This window comes from Canis lupus, chromosome 29 (genome assembly GCF_048164855.1).
Source record: "Canis lupus baileyi chromosome 29, mCanLup2.hap1, whole genome shotgun sequence".
In the NCBI taxonomy this organism is placed as follows: domain Eukaryota; kingdom Metazoa; phylum Chordata; class Mammalia; order Carnivora; family Canidae; genus Canis; species Canis lupus.
Genome location: NC_132866.1, coordinates 26,200,563 through 26,222,362, shown reverse-complemented (window position 1 = coordinate 26,222,362; position 21,800 = coordinate 26,200,563). Strand labels below are relative to the sequence as shown.

The 21,800-nt window shown below is 48.3% G+C and overlaps 1 protein-coding gene across 5 annotated transcripts in view; it reads left to right on the top strand.

The window, feature by feature from the left end:
- Positions 1-21,800, top strand: part of SUFU (SUFU negative regulator of hedgehog signaling) — a 122,385-nt gene that overhangs the window by 85,986 nt on the left and 14,599 nt on the right. For 3 of the 5 annotated variants that reach the window (XM_072805514.1, XM_072805517.1, XM_072805515.1), the window contains exons 7-9: positions 3,967-4,123; positions 6,390-6,501; positions 20,314-20,448. In XM_072805514.1, the coding sequence (XP_072661615.1) occupies positions 3,967-4,123; positions 6,390-6,501; positions 20,314-20,448 (404 nt within the window). The remainder of the gene's footprint in view (positions 1-3,966; positions 4,124-6,389; positions 6,502-20,313; positions 20,449-21,800) is intronic. The other 2 variants (XM_072805516.1, XM_072805518.1) reach the window with 1 other exon arrangement.

Genomic DNA, 21,800 nt, shown 5'->3' with positions numbered 1-21,800 from the left:
GGGAGAAGCAGGCTCCATGCAGGGAGCCTGACGTGAGACTCAATCCCGGTCTCCAGGATCACACCTTGGGCTGAAGGCGGCGCTACACTGCTGGGCCACCGAGGCTGCCAAAAAGGGTGAGATTAAATTGACTTTTATATTATGAATAAATGGAAATTTATAATATTGAGATTGGGATGATGCTACAGTAATATCTTGGCTAGACTCATAAAAAGAAATGAGGATCCATGCTTACTCTGACACCTTAAAATGTAAGAGCAGTTCTTGAGATAATTGGAACTACATCAAAGGGAACAAATAAACTAGAAACTGTTTGTACTGATAAAAAAAATAAATAAAGGGCAGCCCGGGTGGCTTAGCGGTTTAGCGCCGCCTTCAGCCCAGGGTGTGATCCTGGACACCTGAGATCGAGTCCCACGTTGGGCTCCCTGCATGGAGGCTGCTTCTCCCTCTGCCTGTGTCTCTGAATCTGTGTGTGTGTGTGTGTGTGTGTGTGTGTGTGTGTGTCTCATGAATAAATAAATAAAATCTGGGATCCCTGGGTGGTGCAGCAGTTTAGCGCCTGCCTTTGGCCCAGGGCACGATCCTGGAGACCCGGGATCGAATCCCACGTCAGGCTCCCGGTGCATGGAGCCTGCTTCTCCCTCTGCCTGTGTCTCTGCCTCTCTCTCTCTCTCTGTGACTATCATAAATAAATTTAAAAAAAAAATTAAAAAATAAAAAAAATTTTAATAAATAAATAAATAAATAAAATCTTTAAAGAATAAATCAATAAAAAATTAAAATAATAAATAAATAATAAATAAAAAGAGTGGGGGGGAAAGGATGAATTTTATTGTATGCAAGTCATACATCAATAAACCTGACTTAAAAAATAAGATCACCAGATTTTCACTATAGAAAATCAATATTGCTTGCCCAGGATTCATCCTCCCACTTCCATCTTCTTAAAAGAACACAAACTTTCTTTCAGGGAGCCACCTCCCTACCGCCAGCATCTGGTAACAGGGTAGGTGATACTGACCCCATGGCCCTGCTGCAGTGGGAATTGTGATGAGTCTAGTGATCGCATGCCCCTTCTAGATACATTTTCAGCTTGGGCAATCAGATTCCAAGCTCCTCCCCTGGGGAGGCAGGCATTCCTGGATGTATAAAGGAAGTCTGTATACGTGCAGACCTGCAGTCGCCCACTCCCTGTGGCCCAGCTGTGCAGTGACATCTTTGGTTTCCCAGAAGAAACACTCTTTGCATGCAAGTTAATTTTGAAAACCACCTAGAGCATGACTTCCTTCCTAATGGGCTGCTCATGAAACAGGACAGCAAGACAACTAAGAATGTTCCTGGCATGTATACACTTCCTTCTACGCCCATCCCCCACTGTCCCCACCCCCCCCCCCACCGCCCCACCAGTCATAGCCCATTGCCATCCCTGAGCCTTTCATGTCTCTGTAAAAAGCTGGTAGTCTGTGGGCTGCCACCAGGAGCTCCATGTCTTGTAGGATGGTTGAGAGGTGGCAGGAGAGAGGTAGAAGGCAGATACACAACCAGCAGACCCTGTGGGTTCTTTACTGTAGAACTGTGAGTTCTTGGGCAGAAGCCCTGCTCATTCACAGATGACGCCCCTCTATTTTCCTAGTGCCTTTAACACTGAAGTTTTCAAATTGCTGCCAGGGTCCTCTGTTATCTCTAAAGTTGGTTTCCCTCTAGCTTCTGCTTATGCAAAAACCAGGAACCACGAAGGCTATGTGTCCCTATGTCCTTGTTCTGCAGCCACCCTGGGATCCAGCATGGGGCACTGTGGGCTGTTGTTTAGCCCCGGTCGTAAGTGCCAAGTACTAAGAAAGAACTTGGTCATTTGAACCAGAGAGTAAGCAGCCCATCCTTCTCTGCATGCCAAGAACAGTTCTCCATCCTAGTCTTCAGGCTCCACTGAGACAAGCCAGCAGGACCCAGAGCACCTCGTAGTCTTTAAAAGCAAGTGGTGGTGGGAGGGGGCTGGCTCAGTCAGTGGAGCATGTGACTCTTGATCTCGGGATCATAAGTTCAGGCCCCACGTTGGGCATAGAGTTTACTTAAAAATAAAAAATTAAAAAAACAAAACAAAAGCAAAAACAAGCAAGCTGGGGGACCTTGGTGAGAAAGTCCAACTTTCTTTCCTGGGCCCTGTGCACCAAGTGGGAACTCTTCTGTGCTCGTTTGTAGCTGTCTGGGGCTTGCTTGCAGGTGGTTCATTTTAGAGCTGGCTCCTGTCCCTTTTCTCCTTTGCTACTAGCCAGCTGTGTGTCTTTTTTACTTATAAAGTAAGTGGGCTGAACTAGTTGAGTCAAGAGGCGTCTTCAGCTCTTTGCTTAGGTGAGGGGCCCCAGGGCAGCCAGTAGAGAAGGTAAAGCTCAGACTCTACCCTGAGCAAAGCAGAGCCCACACACTCCTGCCTGGAGCACGGAACTGCTCCTGTACTTAGCCTCTCCCTGTTTGTGCTCAGAATCCCCAGCTTTGGGGAGCCTGGCTGGCTCAGCCAGTTACAGCATGTGACTCTTGATCTTGGAGTTTTAAGTTTGAGCCCCACATTGGGTGTAGAGATTATCTAAAAATAAAATATTAAAAGAAAGAAAGAAAGAAAGAAAGAAAGAAAGAAAGAAAGAAAGAAAGAAAGAAAGAAAGAAAGAAAGAAAGAAAGAAAGAAAGAAAAGAAAGGAAAGGAAAGGAAAGAAAGAAAGAAAGAAAGAAAGGAAAGGAAAGGAAAGGAAAGGAAAGGAAAGGAAAGAAAGAAAGAAAGAAAGAAAGAAAGAAAGAAAGAAAGAAAGAAAGAAGAAAGAAAGAAAGAAAGAAAGAAAGAAAGAAAGAAAGAAAGAAAGAAAGAGAAAGAAAGAAAGAAAGAAAGAAGGAAAGAAAATCTCCATTTTCCCCGAGTTGCTTGTAGCACCAAGGAGGCATCAGGGCAGGGCGATCTGCTGACTGGTCTCAAGAAATAAGGACCTTACCTTGTGTTTCCACAGATAGGCTTCCTGGCTGAGCAGCAGGCCCATGTGATGCCTGTGGAGCCACCAGAGAGGGTCAGGCAGACAGAGAGGCGGATTCTTACTGAGGTGCTTTCACTTACGAGCTTTATTTGGCTCACGTGGCTATTTATAAGCAACGTTGCTAGAGCCTTCCAGACGGCCTTTAATCCAACGCCCAGCATCACAGAACTATGTTTTACCAGAAATCCCAGGGATGTTTGGGTACAACTCTTCCTTGAGGCCATTTGGAGAGTGTTGGGACTCCACAAGGCCAAGGCCTACACCAAAGGCAGGGCCTCTGATGGGGTCTGCAGATGGCCACTGCCCTCCAGGCCTCCATCTCAGTCTAAGAAATGGAAAAGATACTGCATCCTCTGCCAAACAAGTTAGTGAGGCAGCTAGGGGAAGTCCTGCCCCTCTGCTCCCTGGTGGCGCTTCCCTGGGTGACTGCACCCTCTGCTGTTAGAAGAGGGAAGTGCAGGCGTGAAGTTAGAGAAGTTGGGCCATGTCCTGGCCTCTCCAGCCTGTGGCAGGCTTCCACCCTGTCCTCTGTAGCAGTAGCTGCGGGGTTCTTCCTGAATGACCAGGGAGGAGAAGTCATTTCCTTTCCTTAGGGAAAGAGTTCCTGGCTCTGCCACATCAGCTGCAGGGGCCGACATGGGGTGGGCAGAATTAGGGCTCTGAAACAGGGGGGCAGGTGGTTTTACTGGGAGGTAGAGATAGAGGACAAGCTTTCCTTGGGATTTTCATGCTTCCTGGCTTCACCTGATCCCTTGTTCCCCTGGAGGAATCCAGTGGCTTGCCATCATGAGTTAGCAACCAGGGCAGAACAAGATCAGCCATCCTGCTCTTCCAGCATCTGTTCCGTGCTCAGCATCTACAAGAACTCAGTAAATACTGGAAAGGTGGTGGTAACCTTGGGCCACTGGTTCGCTGAAGGAACTCTGGCTGTTTGGTTCTTTCTAAGCAGGAGAGAGTTGACAAAGGCATCGAGACGGATGGCTCCAACCTGAGCGGGGTCAGTGCCAAGTGTGCCTGGGATGACCTGAGCCGACCTCCTGAGGACGACGAGGACAGCCGGAGCATCTGTATCGGCACACAGCCACGGAGGCTGTCTGGCAAAGGTAGCTGCTACCACCCAGCCTTCTTCCTCCCCTTTCCTCAGGCCCAGTTTTCAGGCTCTCTAGGATGAGGCTCCAGCATCAGTAGCCCATTCAATAGTTCCTTTCCTGGCAGGATTTAAACAGCAAGTGAAGTCTTCCAGCAGGGTGGCATGAAGAGAGCTTTATTGGCCCATTTCTCTTGTGTTTCCTGTGTGTATTTCAGATGCACTGCCAGTGGTGACCATTGTGTTTTAGATTTGCCCCCTTGCAATCTGAGGTTGCGGAGGTGAGTGGAAGCCACAGAACAGTTACAGGAAAAGGCCATAGTCCACCCAAATGCAAAAGAACAAGCATCGGCCACCCACAGAATTGAAACAAGGCCCAGCTCTGGCCTGAAAGCCATGCCAGACCCGAGAATCACTCTGGCCTCAGGCCCTCCCAGGCCTGAAATGAGAGAGGCCTGGGTGTGAGGCCAGCTCACAAACTTCCCTGCCTCACTGTCCTGCAAATACTGCACAGAGGGCCGTGTGCAGGACACCCCATGCCCACTGCTTTCTGAGTGGGTCCTTGGGGAAAAAGGATAGACTCTCCTGCTGGAAGCTCACCAAGGTGGTCTTGGCTATAGAAACAGCTGTGGTTCTTAGCTAAGGGCATTTCTACCTAACTCCAAAAGGAAAGCAGCCATTTATATATATGTATGTTTATCACTTGTTTTTCTACTTTTTTTGCCTAGTTCTTCCACCTTTTCTTACTGTTTCAAGAATAAGATACCATGGGATCCCTGGGTAACTTAGTGGTTTAGTGTCTGCTTTCGGCCCAGGGCATGATTCTGGAGTCCTGGGATCGAGTCGCACATCAGGCTCCCTGCATGGAGCCTGCTTCTCCCTCTGCCTGTGTCTCTGCTTCTCTCTCCTTCTGTGTCTCTCATGAAAAAATAAGTAAAATCTTAAAAAAAAAAAAAAAAAAAAAAGAATAAGATGCCTACAGTCATGAATAAAATACCTTCACATGTGATAGCACTTATGGAAGCTATTCTGTTTCTGTAAAGGATAACTTAAGCCCCTAGTGTAAATATCTGATCCCCTTTTGCCTTTCTGCTTGTTCTGATGATGTGCTAATAAGCCCATGGGAGGTTCTGAGAGAAAGCATATAGTTATTAAAATCATTAAGTTGGGGGCAGCCCGGGTGGCTCAGCGGTCTGGCGCCTCCTTCGGCCCAGGGCGTGATCCTGGAGTCCTGGAATCCAGTCCCACGTTGGGCTTCCTGCGTGGGGCCTGCTTCTCCCTCTGCCTGTGTCTCTGCCTCTCTCTCTCTCTCTCTCTCTCTCTCTCTCTCATGAATAAATAAATAAAATCTTTAAAAAAATAAAAAATAAAATCATTAAGTTGCTTTTGACAAAAGATTTAAGGAGGGATTCACAGTCTTGTCCAAAATTTCAATGGTTATTGGCTAATTTTTAAAAATTATAAAAGTAATTCATACCACTGTAATAAGTCAGACAGAAAAGTTAGTATTATTGCATCTGTAGTCTAAGCCCACCCTTTGAGCAACCAGCACTAGTTTGCTTTTCTGGATGTGTTTGCTGTTTGTATAGGTAAATCTTAGACCAGAATCTCTACAGGGGACCAGAATAGTGAACTTCACTCCAAAGATCAGCAGAGCACCTTGCAAAGAGTTAGTCCCACCAAGAGATTCCTCTCTTACCCTTGGCAGACCATGGACAGGCAGGGTTCCCTGCACCCAACATGGGGAGATGACCTCGGTATCCCACTGGCCAGCCCAAGGAGAAGGGTGGCAGGGCCAGATATCTGACCACCCAGAACCCAGAAACTATGTAAGAATTCATTCATGGCAAAGCCCTTGCGGCCCTTGGTAGCATCCATTGCAGTGGGCAGAATCCCTGAGTGGTCTTGGGCAGTGGCAAAGACCTTGTTGGTGACTGTCTGGAGCTATGTTACGGTGAACCTAGGCCTTGGCAGAGGAAGGGAAAGGACAGTGAAAAGCCCTATCATGGAAGGTGCCCTCCTGACGTCCAGAGGCCACCCCCTTATCTTCTACAAGAATGGCACTCTTCAGACCAGGAATTTCTCAAGAACACGGTTGCCTCATCTGCCCTGTGTCCTCACACTGCTCTCACTCAGCTCTCATGGCTGATGTCTAGAGTGGGTTCATGGCTTTCATAGGGCCTTTTCCTAGCATGTCTACAGAGCCAGGTTCCAAACGCAGGAATGTTGAGGGATGTTAGGAGCCCAAAGGGCCATCAGGCAACTAAGTGGTGTTGTTGCAGACACGGAGCAGATCCGGGAGACCCTGAGGAGAGGACTTGAGATCAACAGCAAACCTGTCCTTCCGCCAATCAACCCTCAGAGGCAGAATGGCTTCACCCACGACCGGGCCCCGTAAGTTCCCTGCACACAGAGGGGGTTAGTACAGGTTCCTGATAGCGGTGTCCCAGGGCTGGTGCTGGGTGGGGCGGGGACGGGGGGCACTTTTGTCCTGAAGTGTCTGTCCCTGGGGCTTGCACAAGAGATAGAACCATGCCCATAGTTCTTGTTAGATGGGCCCAGGGTCTCTGGGGCACACAGATCTGTGGGTCATAGGAAAGGGCCTCAAATGGGACCCAGCGGACCAGGAATATAAACATCAGTAAATATTTACATGGGCTGTGTGAGCAGACAGGAGGCCAAGTTGGGGCAAAATCCCAGCCTTGAGGGAGCCCATTGTGCTGAGCACAACTCCCCTCCTTATCTCAGCCTCGGCCAGAGTTGCCCTTCCTTCCTTCCTGGAGCCTGGTCTCCGGCTGATAGCTGCAGCCCCAGGGGCCTCCCTGTCTGGCCAGCCCCATAGTGGACGCCTGCTGCTGAGGCCCTTTTTCCTGCCTCCTTTCCATGGGGCCCAGAGAAGGGAAGGGAAGTCCTTTGCAGGCCTTGGCTGCCTGTCTAGGGGCCCCTATAGCCCTTTGGGAGATACTGTGGCCACCCCCAGAGGTCAAATCCTCTTCCTGCTGACCTCTCTTCCTCTGATAGGGGATAAATGGTAGGCAGGGCTGGAGCTGGGCATCCCCTTCTGCCCTTTGAATCAGGGAAGCTGTAGGGAATAACTGCTGGCAGGGGATGCCTGGGAGCTGGCAGCCCAGAGCAGAACCCTTGCCTGCCAGAGAGGAAGTCGCTATGCCCTGGGCTTAAAAGGAAGCACAGCACTCCTGCAAGACCAGGGTAATCTGTCCTTCTGAGAAGTCTTTATTACACACTTGATGTGTGGCAAGCTAAGGGCTCAGGGAGCCATCTGGAATATAGGCTCTTCCTTTGGGGGTACATGAACTGAAATTGGTGTGAGTCTGGCTGTAGATGCATTTTGTTGGAAATAGCTGTTTCTTTGAATTCCAGCTCCAGTTGCTCATCCATGATCCCCAAAAGTGGTAGCTATCTAATATTCTACAGAAAAAACAAGTCAGCCTGATCTGGAATAGTAAAGGAGGGCTTCTCAGAGGAAGAAGAACATGAGTTGGACCTTAAAGCTGCCCTAAAATTTTTAAGCAGGAAAGGAACTGACAGGGATGGAACAGGGGAGGCCTGGCTAGCTAAAGTCAAGGCTGTAACCTAGGAGCAGACTGTGGGGTAGGGGAGAGTTACTCTGGATGGCCAAGATGGCTTACCTGGAATTTGCCATCCAGAAGCCAAGCAAGTTGAGCTTTTTGGCAAGAGCCTGGTGAAGTCTCCACTGTTACCTCCGAGCAGCTTTCAACTCCAGCCAGTGGGTTTCTCTAGCCATCTGCTTTGAAGTAGCTGGCGTGAGGCACCATGATCTTCTCCTGGCAGTAGCAGATGGCCAGGCTGAGGCATGGGGCATCTGGAAGCTCTCCACCTATGAGTCTGGATCCTGTCCCAAGGCCATGCTCCTTCCCATGCCCTGAGCTTGGCTTCACCCTCTAGGCCCCATTGGCACTGGCGGGGAGGCTGGGAGGTACTTGACGGCTTAAACACTCAAGCACATTGCCTATGACTTGTAGACAAGTCTCAGTTCAGATGGCCCTGTCACCTCTGGAAAGTCCAGGTTTATGGGCAGAAGGGCAGGGGCTCCTGCAGAGATAACACCCCACTTGCCATTTTTGTATATATAGAACAGACTCTAGGTCTCACCCCCTATCCTGGGCATATGTTCAGCTGCTGCACTTTCAGACATTGTAGGGTGCACAAGGCTCAGGGTTCCTGGATGCATACATACAGCCCAGACTCAGCCCACCTCTGATTGGGCAAAGGACATTGGATCTGGTCCAACAGCTATCTGTAGACACAAGGAAAGAGCTACAGCCTCTACCTTTGGCCTGAATTGACTGAGCTACAAATAGATGGATGGAAGTAGATCAGGGGTGCCAGACCTTTGGGGTCATCTTCCCTCCCTGCAGTTCAGGTAACCAGTCAGGTCTCCAAAGTGCTGGAATCTGCAGTCCGGAGGGAATCAGAATGTCTCTTTTGAGGCTCTCAGCGCTAGTTACCAATTTGTTAGCAGTTGGTTAAGAAATGGTTCCTTCTGCTTTGCCAAGATCCTTTTCCAACACACCCCTCAAGTGTTTCAAGGCTCTAGCTCACTGTTATCTCATGATCGATGATGATGGACTCAGTTTAGATCAGCAAGCATGATTATAATATCTATGCTGCCCACTCTGGGACCTGACCCCATTTCAGATAAACCACATAGATTGCGACTGAGAAAGCCGACCCAAAATGTGCTGGCACTAGTGTTTGCTCCCCTCCCTGTGGGGGAGCAACCAGCACAGGCCTTATTGTGTGTGCATGTCTGATTTTCCTTTAGTCAGGCTTTCTAGATTGAGGCGCTCTGGTTCCACGTGGGTCTGGGAAAGGTCTGAGGAAGCTATGGTTCAGAAGGGCTGATGGATCCTGGGTATTAGCAGCTGGGCTCTGGCCTACTCGTGGGGCGCAGAGGGGGGTCAAGCACTTGCTCTTTTCACATCCCACTAGCAACTCACACTTACACAGTGATGACCATGTGCCAAGTAATGTTCCAAAAGCTTTACAACACATGACCTTCATTCATTCTCACAGGCACTCTGTGAAGTACTCTAATAATCCCCCTTTTACAGATGAGGAGACCCAGAAACAGAGAGGCCAGTCAGCAACTTGTACAAGGTTAGAAAAGGGTGGTACTTTGGACTCTCTTCCCTAGTGTGTCCTTTCTTACCCCATTCTCAGGGATCCCATGAGAGATACACAAGGCTGTGTCTCTGAGGTAATAGTGGCCCTCATTGGTGGACCTCATCTGTCTAGTTGGAGCAGAAATAGGAACCTTTCACATGACATTGAAGACAAGACTCAGCCCCATGTTAGAAGCTTACTGTGCATATTTGACTATAGGGAGGACATGTGGTCAGCTTTGGTGCTTCCAAATCCCGGAGATAACAAGCTGTATCGTAATTGGCTCATTTATATCAGAATTACTTTTTGACACAAAGCCTTGTTTTCCTTATGTTCAGAAACAAAACCAAGCCTATCTCTGTCCCCTCTACCACCTCAGTGCTAGGGGATTTCTTTCTTTCTTTCTTGAGGCCTTACTTCCTGCTTCCCAGAAAGGCAGGCCCCTCTGGGTAACCTGCTCCTCTCCCACTTGCCCTCACCAGCCTCCTCCCACCGCCTCCACCGCCTTCCCAGAAGGAGAGTCCTTGGCCCTTTTTGGGGCTTCTTTCAGGGTTTCACAACCCTTGCATTCCAACCGTGAAATTTGTATCTGGCTTTTCCCAAGATGATCAGTTGAGAAAAGCCTCTTTCGGCTTGCTGGCGCCGCCCTTCCCACTGCCGGCCTGGGTGAGTTTGGGAAGCATGGGAAGCAACTCCCTTCTTGCCACTGAAGACAGCCTGGCTTAAGGCTGTGTCTGCCAATGTTTGTAGGGACTTGAGGGGGAGAAAAGGCTCTGGGCATCTTCTCTGTCTGAGGTGGCCTGGACTGTTCTGCAGAGTTTGGACTTGGCTCCCCAGCCTCTCCACAGGGACTCAGAGGATGTGTGTGGTCAGGTGCATTGGGGTGGGGAGCTTTCATTTCCATAAACTTTTGTCCTGATGCTGGGAACCTACAGCAGTGTTCCAGGGTCCTTTTCCCTCTGCCAGGGTCTCATTGCCTGAGGTTGGAGGACCTGTACAAAGCTCTCTGGGTCACATATCCTCCCAGAGAGGGGCAGTGCTCCTGTGTGTGTATATATTTGTTGGCAGGGGAAGGTCCCTGACTGTGAGAAAAGCACTTTGTAGTTGAGGCACCTTTAAAAAGCAAACTAACTATAATTTCTGAGCCAAGTTTCTCAGTCTTCTGGAATCACGCCAGCAACTTTTAAGGCCTCTTTTTTTCTTTTTTTTTTCTTTCTTTCTTTCTTTTTTTTTTTTTTTTTTTGCCTTTTTGCTTTTTTGCCTTTTTGCCTTAATTTCCTGAAGAATTAAGGTTTTGTATATGAATTCTCTGGTTGTGACTTCCTCTGCTGCACAAGTCTCCCAACACACACATAGGCATGCACATATATTTCTCTCCACTTTTAGAGTGTCTCTCCTCCCATCTGTTTGCCTTTTGGATGAGGTGACTTTGCTGTCTCTGCTCTCATCTTGAATACCTTATAACCTGGCCAGGGAATCATCCTTTAGAGAAACTTATGTTTTGTTTTACTCACCCTATGAGGCCCATGACAAATCATTAGAAGAAGAAAATATCTAGTCTATATCTAGTGAATTGGATGAAGTTAGGTGAGTTTCCATCTGAGAAAACAGCTGGGCCGCTGACACTCCCAGCTCACACACAGGGCAGTCTGGGTGACCCTGCCCAAAGTGCCTATCACATCAGTGCAGCAGCCAGCCCAGAGCCCGCACGTCACATTGGCTTCTTTCACCACTCCCACACTAGGGAAGTACGTTGTTTTTGCTGGAGAGAAAACCCAGAAAGAAACAGCCCTGCTCTCAGCCCCAGCCAGGTCCTGCAGGGCCAATGGGAGGAAGGGCTCAGGCCTCTGTGATTCACACGTGTCCTGCTGAGTGCCTGCCTTTGTGTGCCTTTCTCAGAGATGCATATTTGAGAGGGCAAGACAAGGGGCTTCATGGCAAATGTGGCACAGGTAAATTTCTGTTTGAACTCCTTTCTCTGCTCCACTTCCCCAGAGAGTTGGAGCCGTGGCCACTGTTTACACCGTAGCCTTGGAGTTCATGGCCAGCATGTTGAATCCTCAGTCCACAGCGCATCCCCCTTCTTCAAAGTTGCACAATCAGGAGTATTTTTATCACCCATCTTTGATCCTCAGTGTCACCCAACACTTCACCAGTGAGTCACTTCTCCAGGGAAGGGAAAAGGAAGGCTCAAAGGTGAGAGCTGGAGAGAGGAAATGACTCAATGTCTCAGAAAACGGAAAGTCAAGCGTTCTGGTGAGAGTGAGCTCGCTCAGGAAAGCAGGCATCCTTATCTCCCACCCAAGTCAGAGGGCTGGGCAGGGGGCAGAGGTTTCTGGTGCCAAGAGGAGTTAATGGTTGATTAAAGAATCCTCTAATCATCATGCCAGTTTCGCTCCCTCTCTCTTCTTAAGTCACACCCTGCCCCACCGTTCCATCATCACATCCCGTCCTTGGGGTGCTCACAATAAAAATAACATACTTTATCATTTGGTTATTGGTGTACCAGGTAATACAACCTTGTATTTAGTAGTTGTCATGGAGGTGAGCTGGTGCCTTTACCCCCATCCCATGCCTATACCCTGTCCTAGTCCTGCCTCAAAGGGGACCTTCAAGTGATTCTTTCTCTGGAAAGTTCAGAGCTTTTGTCAGCAATCTGAAAGCAAAAGAAATAATCTCCCAGCCTAGAGGCAGAAGCCAGAGGTTGGGCTGGCTTAGTAGGCCAAACCCACTTCACGGTTGAATAGTTACCAACCCCGATGCCCTGGTTCCCACTCCCAGGCATCCCCAAGGAGAAGGCCCCAAGTTGTGTGGCCAGTGCAGATGTCACCACTATCCCAGGACTGGGACTCTGGCTAAATGGAGGCTCAGTTGTTCAGCTCCTCTCCTTTCCACACCTGCTGCCATTGATAAAACATGACCAATAAATGATACCCTTAGGCTTAAATGGGCAAATTAAGACTTTTCTATCTGAAGAGACCTGGATGGAGAGGAAACGTGGATGCAGCTCCATCAGTCCATAAAGTGTGGGTAGGGTGAATAGGGGCATATGCTATGAACTATACAGTACTAGAAAATCAGGACTCTATCCTGACAGTGGAAGGAGAGAGTGTTTTAGAATATGTGAAAAGTCACCGTATGCAGTGGGAAGCATAAATATAGAATGTGTTATATAGACAGGTGGTAAAGAAGAAATAAATGCTAGAATTTAGATCAATTCCTGAATTACCTAGGTGAGCATCTAAGCCATCCTGTAAACTACCCCTCGTCATTCCCACTACAGGAAGAACCTTGGGCTGGACAGTGTCTAGTGACTGAGCATGCAGTCTTGATTGGGCATTGCCACATGCCGGGTCCTGTGTTGTGAGCTGCTGTTGTCCCCATTTTACAAATTAGAACACAGAGGGTTCTTACCTAGGGTCGGTAAGCTAGAATAAGTGTCAGAGCCAAGATTTGAACCTTAGATTGTTTAATCCAGTCCTCACCACCACTGGGTACTGCCTGTAAAAGAGGATAAATGTGGAGTGGCTTCCTGCCAATTCAAGGAAAAAGTAACTGGAAAGTAGGCCTTGGCAGTTTATATATACCACTGTATAGAGTAAAGCTGGTGTTTTAGTTTGCCTTGAAACCCATGAGGTTAGCAGGTCAGTGGGCACCGTTTGGCTGACAAAGGCATGCCAAAAAATACGGTGAAATCTGTTCGAGGATATACTCCACCAGAATGAGTAAGAAAGACATGTGGGGTACAGGAAATGGGGTCCAGCATGGGAAAGAGGCCAGGGGAATCACTAGGGTAACTGTGAGGGCAGCTTTGCAGCAAGAATAGAAGGCAGCCAGTTTGGAAGGACCTCCAGAGGAAGGGCTTTAAAAAAGATAAAATTGATAAAAACTTGATGTATCTGAATATCCTGGAGGAAATCTGTAGACCATTGGTAGTTAGTTTAGGATTGAACTAGTGACAAACACACAGAAAACCAAGATTGTTATTAAATCCAAGGAAAATAGAAAACTACACCAGAAAAGTATACTTTTCTAAAAGTATGTACGATAATGTATTACACGCCTCAGTAGTAAATAAGCATTGGTTTCGTATAATAATGTAGACACTTAATGCTGATCCAAACAGACTTACGAACAGGTCTCCTGGGAAGGTGGGAGGGTGGGAGGGTGGTACAGAAGAGAGCTAAGAGCTCGTATTCCTTTGTCAGTAGGTGAAGCCAGGAAGAGGAATACCAGGAAATAGAAGTGAAGTACATTAGAAGTATGGAGGAAGATACCGGAAAAGTCTGCTAAGAGCGATGAGAATGGTTGTCTCTGAAAAGGGGGGTGGGAAGACTGGTGACTGTGAATCCGATAGGACTCTGTGACTCTTTAAACTTTAAAAAGAGTCATAGGGACACCTGGGTGGCTCAGCGGTTTGGCGCCTGCCTTTGGCCCAGGGTGTGATCCTGGAGTCCCGGGATCGAGTCCCACATTGGGCTCCCTGCATGGAACCTGCTTTTCCCTCTGCCTGTGTCTCTGGCTCTCTCTCTCTCTCTGTGTCTCTCATGAATAAATAAATACAATCTTTAAAAAAATAAAAATAAATAAAAAGAGTCATAAGTAAAAGTCCAAGTGATGTTGTAGGAGCTGTTACAGCTCGCCCTGTCCAGTGAAAGGAAAAGCTAACCTGCTCCAACTAAAAATCACAGACTCAGGGATGCCTGGGTGGCTCAGGAGTTGGGTGTCTGCCTTCAGCTCAGGGCATGATCCCGGGCTCTGGGATCAAGTCCCATATCAGGCCCCTTGTGGGGGGCCTGCTTTCCTCTGCCTGTGTTTCTGCCTCTGTGTGTGTGTGTGTGTGTCTTATTAATAAATAAATAAAATCTTTTTTTAAATAAATAGATAGATGATAGATAGATAGATAGATAGATAGATAGATATCACAGAATTGGCCTTGAGGCAGCCCTGGTTGTGCAGAGGCACTTCCACTGCCCCTGCTCTGGGCTAAGAGTTGAAGATTATAAGGCTGTGACCACCCGACAGGCCTCCTGAGAGCCTCTGTCTCCATGTAGAGGGAATGACGAGGGGCACTCAGCTGTGCCCCTGATGCTGACCAGCCATGGAGGTGCTCAGAGTGCAAGTGCCAGGGCACTGCAAGAAAGCACCTTGGGCAGAGTGAGATCAAAAAGGAAAACCCTAATGCCCTGCTATCCCCAGATCGGGGGTCTTCGCAGCCTTTCAGGGGATTTTGTTGGGTGTTAAGTGAAGAGGTGGTTCTGCGGCTAAGATCGGAAGATGCCAGCTCACCTAGAATGAAACTGGCTGGTTTGGCTTCCACAGCGCCCCCGCCTTGGTCTTCTAAATGCCAACATTTTAGGTCTTTCATCTGAGATGCGGTGTGTTGCATCTAGCCCTTGCCCCATCTGCTTTCTTAGAAGCTTCCCTTAAATTAAAATTCCATCAAATACCCTTTGGGAAGTCCTGCCTTGACTTCTAGGAAGCAGTTTTTTTAAGAGTTCAGGGAAAAAAATAGATGTGTCTTCATGGCCTTGAAGACCCAGAAGGAAAGCCCACTCAAAGGAATGGGAAGTTCTTTTTTTTTTTTTTGGAATGGGAAGTTCTTAAGGAGAAAAACTGTGGTTGTTTCAGCTGGCGTCAGGAAGACCTGGGGATTTTGCCTCAGCCCTTTATTCATTCATTGTGTAACCTTGGGCTAGTTATTTAAGTCTCTGAGTTTCAGTTTCTTCATCTGTAAAATGGGGAAAATAATACCTCTTGATAGAGTTGCCATGAAAATGAAAGGAAGCAAAGTTTTATAAGGTTTAGCAGAGGAGGTGGCATCAGAGTCTGCACTCAATAAAAGGTGCCTCTTAATATTATCATTGTCACCAGTCCCCTGGAAACTAAAATGAAGTGTAATACCTCCAGAGACCAGTATGTAGAGAATCTTTTACATAACTCAGATTTCTTGAAGAATTTGAACAAAATCTGGAAGGAGAAGTATGTTATACCAGCACAGACTACTAAGAAACAGGGTCGAGAAAAGCTGAAACTGAAGAAGAACTGAGTCTTATAAAAAAAAGTGCTATGACCAGCAAAAAGGACTTTAGTTTTTGTACTACTGTTTGGAACAACAAGAATAAGAAAACGTAGGTCCCATTGTTTGGACAGAGTAACTTTAATCAGTGGCAGAGAGAAAACAAGATTTACTCAAGTTCTGTTATGCTTCAATCTCAAAAAAAAAAAAAAAAAGTTATCAGAGCAGGAAGAGTCAAACAGGCATTGATGAGAAGATTGAAGCCATGATTTCAGACCACTTGATCTACATGTATTGTGCCCCAGAACACCAGACAAATTGGCAAATGAAATTTATGAAGCTGGTGTCCATCATCTTCGAGGGAGTAAGAGAGAGATGTTGGCAGGCTGAAAGCACTCAGAAGTTTCAACGTGTAAAAAGCATCCTGTACTCTCCAAACAAGTGAGCCCAGTGTCAACTCTCAGGGAAAATTCTGGACCAGGTTATTCAGCAGGCAGACTATGAGCACTCTTTAAGAGGAACAGTAAGCCCTGAGAGTCAGCATGGATCCAGAAAGAATCAGGCCTGCCAGACCATTCTTCTCTATTTTTAGAAATAGTTACCAGGTTGCCTAGCTGGCTTAGTTGTAGGATCATGAGACTCTTGATCTCGGGGTTGTGAGTTCGAGCCCCACGTTGGGTGTAGAGATTACTTAAATGAATAAAGAAAAGCCTTTTTAAAAACTTTACCTTAGAAAACAAAAAAGAAAAGGAAAAAAAAAGAAATAGTTACCTATTTATACCTGGTAGACAAAGGAAGACTTCTATAGGTGGAGTTTGGCAAGACATTTTCAGAATGTCTTCTGACATCATTGTTGGCATGATGGAGAAACGTGCAGAGAGCATCCAGGAAGGTGAAGGGCTTGGTGATGGAATGGTTGGGTTGATTTATAATTGGTCAGATGAGCATGCCCCAAAAGTAATAATGTCATTCTGTTAGCCTGTCTGCCTGGCCCCATCCTGTTCACTGTTCAATCAAAGCCTGGGATGAGAACATTGATGGTGAGTTTAACAGTTTCATCAGTGATATGAAGTCAGGGTGGAATGCCAGTATGATGAATGCCAGAGCCGGGTTTCAGAAATACCTGAACTGCTTGAAACAGTAGCCAGATAATGCAGAGTTGGGCTTTTAGCTCCAGCTAATACACAGTACGTACAAGATGGGAAAGAAGAGGTCTAAGCACAGGCCATGAGAGAGAGCCTAAGGGAAAGGTTGTTGACAGAGGGTATGCTGTAAGAGCTGGTAGTATGATTGGGTTACAAAGAATAGACCATTTGATGACAGTTTTAATAGAAATAAGGTTTCCCAAATAAGAAAGCTCATAGTCCCTCTTTGATCTGCACTGGTCAGACCACATGCTGTATTTATTTCCACACATGACACATCACTTCTGGACATGACATTCTGGCTTTGACAAGCTAGAGTAAATGCAAGTGAGAGTGACTTGTGTGGCTGGAAGATTTCAGAACCACGTCTTAAGAATATAGTTCACAAATACTGGAAAAGAGAAGCTGATGATGGCCTGTGAGAGCAGCCTTGGGGATTTGCAAGGCTGTCATGGGATGAGGGATTAAACTACTTCTGGGCAGCTTGAGGTCCAGCAGATGAGAATTGCAGGAAGACCATTGTGCTCTGTAGAAGGAAGACGGCCCTGCCAGCACCTCCCTTAGCAGAACAAAAGCCTCAAGGGTTTTTGTTGGCCTGTAGTTGTGCCTTCCAAGAGGACCAGTGGTTGACCAGGGCCTGTAGTATCTGTTCAGGGAATCAGGAGCCCTTCAGGCCCCAGCTCAGAAGTACCCCCTCCCAAGCTCAGGGCAAGGACCTTTGCTCAGAAGTGGGACTGATTTGGTCAGAGGCAGTTGGTAAAGCCAAATAATTCCCTCCTAAGCTATCTTGCAGGAAGAGCAGATAAACTTCTAGAGGTAGCCCCTAACATCCTGTTAATGCATTCCAGATGTATTTTGAGCACCTACTACATCCCCAGGCACCGTTAGATGCTTCACATGGGTCATCTAGTTTAATCCTTATAACGAAAGGGTATTATTATCTATTCCCATCAAGAGGATACTGACGCTTAGAGAGAAGGTAAGTTATTTGCCTGAGCTCATGTGAGAGTTGAACCCAGAACCTGTGTGTTAGCCATTTTGCCACCTGGAGTGATAGCTCATCCTTCACCCCCTGGCCCTGTATCCCTAGCAATCCCCAGTAGGTGTAGGGCATACTTCCCTGGGAGTCCTTCTCCCTTCCAACCCCCCCGAAGCTCTGCCTTCTCCTCCACTGGGAACTCAGGGAGAAAACAGCCCAGCTGAAAAATTAGGCCACGCTGGCGAGCACAGTACTTATTTTTTTATGACTAAGATTAAGCTGACAACCATGCAAAACATTGCAAACCTGTGTCGGCTGCAGATTTAATACCTCACCCAGCCCACACAAATAATTCATGCTTCTGCATCGATGTCCAGAAAAAACAAATCAGCAGAAAGCTGGGCTCCTGCGTGTGTGTGTGTGTGTGTGTGTGTGTGTGTGTGTGTGTGTGTAGCAGCCGCGTTTCCATTGAAGCAGCATGCCGGAAATACCCGAGCTCCAGGATTGCAGATCTAGCATTTTGCAATTTTTTTTCTCTTAAAAGATTAAAGTACGTTTTCAAATGATTGAAGGTTGGTGGGAGGTGTAAATGTGGGCACTTGTCACATTAATTCTTCAGATGATTAAGTTCTTTTCCATTTCTTTAAAGCTGTTTGCAGTTTGGGGTTTGATGTCCTCGTTCTGGGTGAGTGTGTTGTAGCAGTTACCAAGGTGACTTTAGCTGACTTTCAACAATTTATTTTTCCCTCCAGCGTGAGATGTCTCTAGCCCTGTGTGCTGTTGATTCTTCTCTCTCAGCTCCCCACCCCCACCTCAGTTGCTATTCATCAGCATTTTTGCTTATGCCAGAGAGGCAGCGGTCCTCCAGTGAGCCCCATGGGCTCTGAGGCCCCGCCTGGCGGCCAGGCTTCAGCCGCCTTCAGCCACATGTTGGTATGTCTCTACATGGGCCCATTGTCAGAGGTGGCATGGGGCAGTCACTAAGAATGACACCCTGGCTCTTCCCCTTAAATTCACTCTGACCTCAGGCTTGTCACCTCACCTCTCTGAGCCTCCATTTCCTCATCTGTGAAAGAAGGGCCAACCATAGAATATACATGGGGAGCTCACTGTCCAGTGAGTCTATGGACTCCTTGCTCTGGAGCAGAGTAGGGTGCCTGTCTTCTGAGTTCTGCTTTTGTCTGGGCCCTGACGGCACCCACTGAGAAATGGTGTGTGTTGTTTCCCTCCTCAGAAGGGAGGTGTAGCAACCAGAGTGTTAGGGAAAGAGATATAGTCAGAGGTCCTAGGCTCCCATGCTGGCCTTCCCCAGACCAGGTCTGTGGCCTTGGACTCGTCACCAGCTGTCTTTCGTGAAGGGAAGAAGTAGATTAAATCACCTCAGAGTTTCCTTCCAGTCTTGAACTTCCATGACCCTCTTGGCCATAGCATTTTGTCTCCTTCACAGGTCTTGTGAAAGGGTTTGTCAAAGGAGAAGCTAGGGCAAAGGGCAGTTTCAGAATTTGGGAAACTGCTTTGGGAAACCAGAGGAAGAGACCACTTTGTGAAAGAGCAGTTATATCTGGAGTAGATCCACACAAGCTGGTAGGAAGGGTCCCCATTACCTTAGGGGCTTTTATAAACCACTGCCTCTAAAGGGCCCTGGGCCCTCCATCCTTTTGCCTGCTGACCTCACACCCTCCCTCTGGGGAGGTTCTCTGCCTGTCAGGGTGCCTTATTGGCCACTCAGCGCCCGCCCCTGCCACCACCTCCCACCTCCCCACCACCCCACCCCCACCCCCCGCCAGTGTGTGAGGAGGTTGGGCCTGCCCCTCACTGGCTGTCTGACTGTGAGCCTAGACATCCTGGATGGCTCCTGCCTCTTGAATGATAAACAACTAGAGCCTCTCACCCAGTATTTTGATGGACACTTGGGGAATTGTTCTGAGATTCACAGCCCAAACTAGGATCCGGCCTTTTGAATAGGATCAGTGGGTAACCCTCATTTCCGGCTGAGGCAGATTTGAGAGGCTGTCAGTGGGGGCAGCTGAATTTGAAAGAGCATATCTTAGATTGCAAAGGGATCCCATGGCCCAGTTGTGGGATAAGTTGTTGGTGGGAAGCAGGACAGGAGGGAGTATGAGACAGCAGTGACAGACTCACTGTAGCCAAGGCCACAGTCAGGAGAAATCTGGTACAGGGCTCCTGGGGCCTCAAAACCCAGTAGGATGGTGGCCTGGTTCTGCTGCCCAGCCAGGCCCACTAGTCTGACTCCTGAGAGTCTGGTTTCCACCCCCTCACTAAGGATTGTATCATTTCCTGGTCAGATGAAGGATGTGTATGTCACTGCAGCTCCTGGCCATTAGCAGGAGTGTGCATGCTCAGAGCCTGCGGAAAGTCACAGCTTTTTCAGGGTCAGCTGGAAGGAAACTCTTGGAGCCATGCCTCCTGATACTCTAGCACTCCAGCTTTGGAGAACTTGGGAACCGAGGCTCCAGGGCAGGGGAAGAAGGGCTCCCAGATGCTCTTGCTGCTGTATGGGGAAGAATAAGCCACTGTGACATAAACTTTTATAGAAGTGTGTTGGCCAAAGATGAGGCTTTAAAACACATTCTAACTGTGACCAAATCCCAGCTCCAAACTCCCAGACAGGGTGACTTGGACAAGTTCCTTAACTTCCCTGATCCCCAGTTCCTCATCCATAAAAGGGATTAGTACCTACCTCCTGGGAATGTTGAGAGGAGTAGTCAGTGAGAAGTGCTTTGCACAACGTCTGGCATTTAGCAAGGACACAGTGAATGGTGGCTGCTGTTACCACCCCACCGTGGTCACTCACCATCATTGTCATTATTCAGGAGCCCAGCCTAAGACTCCTGTCTTGCTCCTCCCGATGGTGTTGACCTTGTGCTGAACCTGCTCCTGTGCTTGCCTCATAGGAGCCGCAAAGACAGCCTGGAAAGTGACAGCTCCACAGCCATCATTCCCCACGAGCTGATCCGCACGCGACAACTGGAGAGTGTGCATCTGAAATTCAACCAGGAGTCAGGGGCTCTCATCCCCCTCTGCCTCAGGTGAGCCCTGCAGCACACAGCCTGTTCTCAGGGAGCCTTCTCCCCCACCCCTGGGTAGAGTCCAGGGATCCTGGGAGAGAGGAGAGGTGGTCAGGCAATTCCATCTTGGGCCTGCGGTGGGGGAGCTGTGGACTCTTGAGCCAGCCTGTCACCCCCACTGTGCTGAAGAACACTCCTTTGTCCAGAGAGGTGTCCCTCCACCATGGTCCCTTAGGGAGTTCAGCGGCCTAGCAAACCCAGATGCCCCTGCTGTTCCACAAGCCCAGGGTCAGTAGCACTGGGGATCAGGGCGGGGGCTCCAGTGGGTTGGACTCTATTTTCTTCCACTGGTTACTTTTCCCATGCAAAACACTCAGTTCCCCAAACCCAGTGGCCAGCACAACAGACTCCTTGAGGGACCGAGAAGCCCAGCTGTATCCTTTCTGCTGCTGTCTGCAGTGCCAGAAATCTAGCCCTGTGGCCAGAATTCAGCTCTCTGCTTGGGGATGTACTGGCCTAATCTGTTCAGCTGGCTTCTTGCATAGCCCTTGGGGTTTCCACCCTCACTTTTATAGCAGGGAGGTGACCAGAATAACTCTAAACTCAGACAACAGTGACAAGGAGGAAGGGGGTTGCCCTGGTTTGGTCCCTTCCCACTGTCCCCAGAGCCTGAGAAAGAAGTTTGGATGCTAACCAGCTTTGGCCACCCCGGGCAGCAGGGCAAAGATAGCAAGTGGTTTGAATGAACGGGGGCTGGCAAGGTCCCCCACCAGGACCCCAGCCATTTCCTCCCCAGCTCCCTCTCTGGCTCAAGCTCAGGACTTTTGAAGGGTTAATCTGAGGCAGCCTGAGAAAGCAAAGGGCAGGTGGTGCTTCCTCTGCCTCCCTGGTTGTCCCTGCCTGCCCTTCCCCCAGGTGTATTTCTAGACTGGGGATTAACAGTAACTTCTTTTGGCTCCCTCAGAGTGACCCCATTTGGCTTCAGCCATTGTTGTTGTTATTGTTATTGTTGTTGTTATTATTATTGTTATTGGTTTGTTTTGAGGCGTGCTTGTGGCCTTGGGGCTAGCCATTTTAATCTTATGGGAGAGCCCAGGAGCTGGTGGACGACTCTGCCCTGGACACAGGGGTTGTGCTGTGAAGGTACTATGCCATCCTCCCAGGGGCTTGGGAAATATGTTTAGGAGATTTCACCCTCGCCCTCGAAAGGGTGGACATGATCCCACTCTTAGTTCTGGGCATGACCTTGGGCACATTGCTAACTGCCCTCTCTGGCCTCAATTTCCTCACCAGGACATGAAGGAGGTGTATTCCACTCCCTTGCAGACCCTTTGAATGCTGATCTAATGTTTCTGCTAGCTTTGAGCACTTTG